At 54.4% G+C, this 3,749-nt stretch overlaps 1 protein-coding gene across 1 annotated transcript in view; it reads left to right on the forward strand.

Moving 5' to 3' along the window:
* Nucleotides 1–3,749, forward strand: part of LOC113216029 (feline leukemia virus subgroup C receptor-related protein 2) — an 88,565-nt gene that overhangs the window by 74,705 nt on the left and 10,111 nt on the right. Inside the window, exon 3 of the mRNA XM_052265067.1 lies at nucleotides 903–1,127. Coding sequence (XP_052121027.1) covers nucleotides 903–1,127 — 225 coding nt within the window. The remainder of the gene's footprint in view (nucleotides 1–902; nucleotides 1,128–3,749) is intronic.

Raw genomic sequence — 3,749 nt, forward strand, 5'->3', positions numbered from 1 at the left:
GAGAGAGGGGGGGGGGGGCAGAGAGTGGATTTGGATACCCCCTCCTCCCCGCCGTGTGGCCCCGTCCGTTGCCAAGGCTCTCCCTCTGCGTTGCCCCAGGTCGGGAGGGAGCCGCGGGTCTGGGTCACTGCCAGTGGGGCCAGGGTCGAAGGGCACCAGCCGCCCCACTGGTGCCCTCTGGTGCCGTGCGCGCAGGCCCCCCGGCCCGGGCCCCTGGGGTGGGGGGCGAGGGCACCGGAGGGCACCGGGGCAACAGCTGTTTCCTGCGCCGGGCGGCGGCCCTATTGTCCTGACTCCGTTGGAGAATTCGTTTCCCGGATTACATTATTTCAAACGTCGAACTGTGTAATTGAGCGATTTGAATAATAATGTATTTCATGATATAATTTGTTTTTTCGAAACAGTAAACTGATAGTCCAGGCGTACAAATGTCGCAGAGTGAAAAAAAATTAACAATTTACACTCGTACATGTGTGTGAATCTTTTTACTCACCTGCATGTGTGCGACTTTCGTATGCTTAAATTAGTGTTATGACGGTGCAACTGAAAATCACAAATTATTTTCATTCCTAACCACTGTGAAAAATATATTTGTTTGTACATGTAGGATGTATTTTGTAATTTGCCATTTACAATACGAGTCTTACATGTACAACCTCCCACTGTCGCTCGATATTCGATTCCAAGTCGATACATAGGGCTAGTAAATTGTACAATTTTAGATTGTACTTGTACTACTTTCCATGGAAAATTTTCCTGTACCCGGTACGACAATTTTTCACAGTGTCTCTTGGTGTCGCTTAACCGGCATGCAGTTTCTCCCCCGCGTTGTCTAGGCCTACTCGTTGCAACTGTGTTCAATTTGCATAAGTTGATTCGAATGCAACCTCTCTGTTCCGCAGGGGCTGCGCTGGGCGCTGGTGCTGGCGGTGCTGGGGACGTGCGCCGGCTCGTGGGTCAAGGTGTTCTCGGTGGCGCGCGACCGCTACTGGGTCACGTTCCTCGGCCAGACCATCGTGGCCGTGTCGCAGGTCTTCATCCTGAACGTGCCCGCCCGCCTGGCCGCCGTGTGGTTCGGCCCGGGCCAGGTGTCCTCCGCCTGCTCCATCGGCGTCTTCGGCAACCAGGTGAGTGCGCGGTGCGGACGCAGACTCGCGACAACTTCCAACCGCGGCTGTTTCTGTTTGCTTCATCGTCCCCACTGGGGGGCTTCCGGTTTCTTCTCACTCTTGGCTTGGCTACTCTGAAACTCACGTGTGTGAATGCCTTATTCGTAGACTTAAGGCAGTAAAGGTGCAAATTTTACTTTGAAATTCACACACTTGTGCCTCCATGTGCACTGATAAACTAAGTGCGAGACTAAGTGTTCAACTGCTCAACACATGAAAGTGTGCAAGTCCGTAGTTGTACACTTGAAAGTGATCAACTCGGTAAGTGTGCACTTCTTGCAAGTAGTGTGCAATTTTTGGTTGAACACTTCCTTAGCTTAAACGATTACTATATAGGAAGTAGTGCTCCAGCGAGGAGTTGCACACTTGCAAATGTTGAGCAGTTGAACACTTAGTTTATCAGTGTGTGCAAATGGCGCTCGCTCGCCTATAAGGAAGTGTGCGACATTCACACACTACGGTTTTTGGTGTAGGTCGTTTCAAGAATGCACCAAGTGCATGGTGCAAGGTCAAAACAGAGCTTAGGGTGGCTATCTGGACAAAGGTATGGACGCTGTTACCGCGTCACCATCGCCCTCTTTACGGACTTGGCGCTTGGCGTGGAACATCGAGGGTCGCGCACTGCCGGAAGGACGCAACTCCCGGCGGCGTGGTCAGCAGGCGGGGCGGTTGGGGCGGGACGGGGCGGGGCGTGGCGGGGTGCGAGCCCAGAGGTGCGGCCAGCGCCAACGCTGTTATGGCGCCTGATTATGCACAAAAGTTCCACGAATGGGATCGTGATGCGCCCAGTGCGCGCGCCGCGTGCAGCCGAGTGTGAGTGTAGAAGGACAGGGAGGAACAGAGGGGAAAAGAGAGAGGGAGAGAGAGAGAGGGGGGTGGAGGGTGGAAATAGTCGATTTGGCCCGTAGTAGTCATTTAGGCCTCCCCGTGTGGAGCCGTGCCGCTGGAGGGTCGCAGAGCGAGAGAGACAGAGAAGGAGGGAAGCAGGAAGGGTTGGTGTGGAGAGAGATCGAGATAGAGAGAGCTCGCAATTAAAAGTAATGGAACAGGTCAAGGAAACAACAGCGTCCTGGGGAATTGGAGCCAAAACGTGTCGCACCGCCCCTTCCACGTTATTGGCACGTTTTTGCTTTAGTGCCGCGCCAGTAGTGGCGGCCAGCATCACACTGGGCCCTGCACACTGCGAAAAATAAGAAAGAAAATAAATGTATCACGGTGTTAGCGCTCGCCGCTCTCGGCTTTGTTGACATTTATTATGACACATTTTTCATTTAGCAGCTCTCTCTCTCTCTCTCCCCTCTCTCTCTGTCGCCCTCTTTCACTCCATATCTTTTTCACAACACTCTCCCCTCGCTGTGGCGCACTATTAGCGCCCGTATCGCACCCGGTCAACCTCGCGGTCATAACCGGTCATAACTCAAAGTGGCGTAAAATAAATGACTTATTTTCTTTCGGATTCTCGCCGAGCGGCGTTGTGTGTTCTGTAAAACGAGAATCGATATGTCGAAGTATCGGAAGTGTCCCTGCTCTCGGTACTGCTCGTGTGTGACCGGCCGTCCTTGCTACGTGCGTGTGTGTGCCGTGGCGTGGCGTTGTCGGCGGCAGCGGTTTTTTGGTCAGCTCACGTAGGCTGTCCGTGTCCGTCCGACCCAGACCTTACTGCGCCAGTGAAGCGTGGCGAGGCGTGGCGTGGCGCCGCTGCACCGCACCGGCCAGGCCCCAGAAGAGGAAAAGTAGTTGCTCGTAAAAATGGCAAAAACCCCATGCAGGCGCCCTTATACTCAGCACATTAACTCTTCAGTATAAAATGAAAAAATGAACTATTTCCAACACTGCCTCTGCCTAGAATGATTGTTTAGGTGAGGGTATATTATGATCGTTGCGCGAAGTTATAGTTTTTGGACGATCCCAAGTCATTACGAGAGGCTAAAATCCGCGGTGCTGCAGCGACGGGCCGTTAGGGGGGGGGGGGGGTATAGGCTGGTGTGTCATTAGGGATAATGCCTTTATCCCTCGCTGATAGCGGCCTGGACGGGCGACGGCATGTGACTCTTGATCGCTGATAAGAGACAAAGGCGCGCGGCTAAGCGCTCGCGGCCGCGCCAGGTCAGCGCCTTGCGCGAATAAGCCGCCGAGGGGCGGACGGGAGGTAGGGAGGGAGGGGGAACTATTTGCACAGGTCGTTTTGCCCGAACTCACCGACGGTACTCACACGGCGGACAACGAGCCACGCCGTGGTATGGGAGATGTTTGGGTGCGTGAGGGTCATACCAATCTATAATACCCCGGCCTTGGGGCGCGCGTGTGGGCTAGGCTGTCGTGTCGCGAGCGTGTCCCCCGAACTGAATCAATCTTCTTGCCGATGCACAGTCACGCGTGGACACACCCGAGACCGCGGTTAAACACGAGGAAATGCCGTAAAACGGACTTGAGTCGCAGCCTGCTGGCTCGTACTATTTTCCTGCTGCAAGATGCATGCGGACTGGGCAGTAAGGAGGGGGGGGGGAGGACTATCACCCTCTTTCGTCTGCAGCCGCCGCTACCCCGTCTAGAATATAAAATCCCCGTCTCCGCGAGACA

The sequence above is a fragment of the Frankliniella occidentalis genome, unplaced genomic scaffold, assembly GCF_000697945.3.
Source record: "Frankliniella occidentalis isolate FOCC.00 unplaced genomic scaffold, Focc_3.1 Scaffold23, whole genome shotgun sequence".
NCBI lineage: Eukaryota > Metazoa > Arthropoda > Insecta > Thysanoptera > Thripidae > Frankliniella > Frankliniella occidentalis.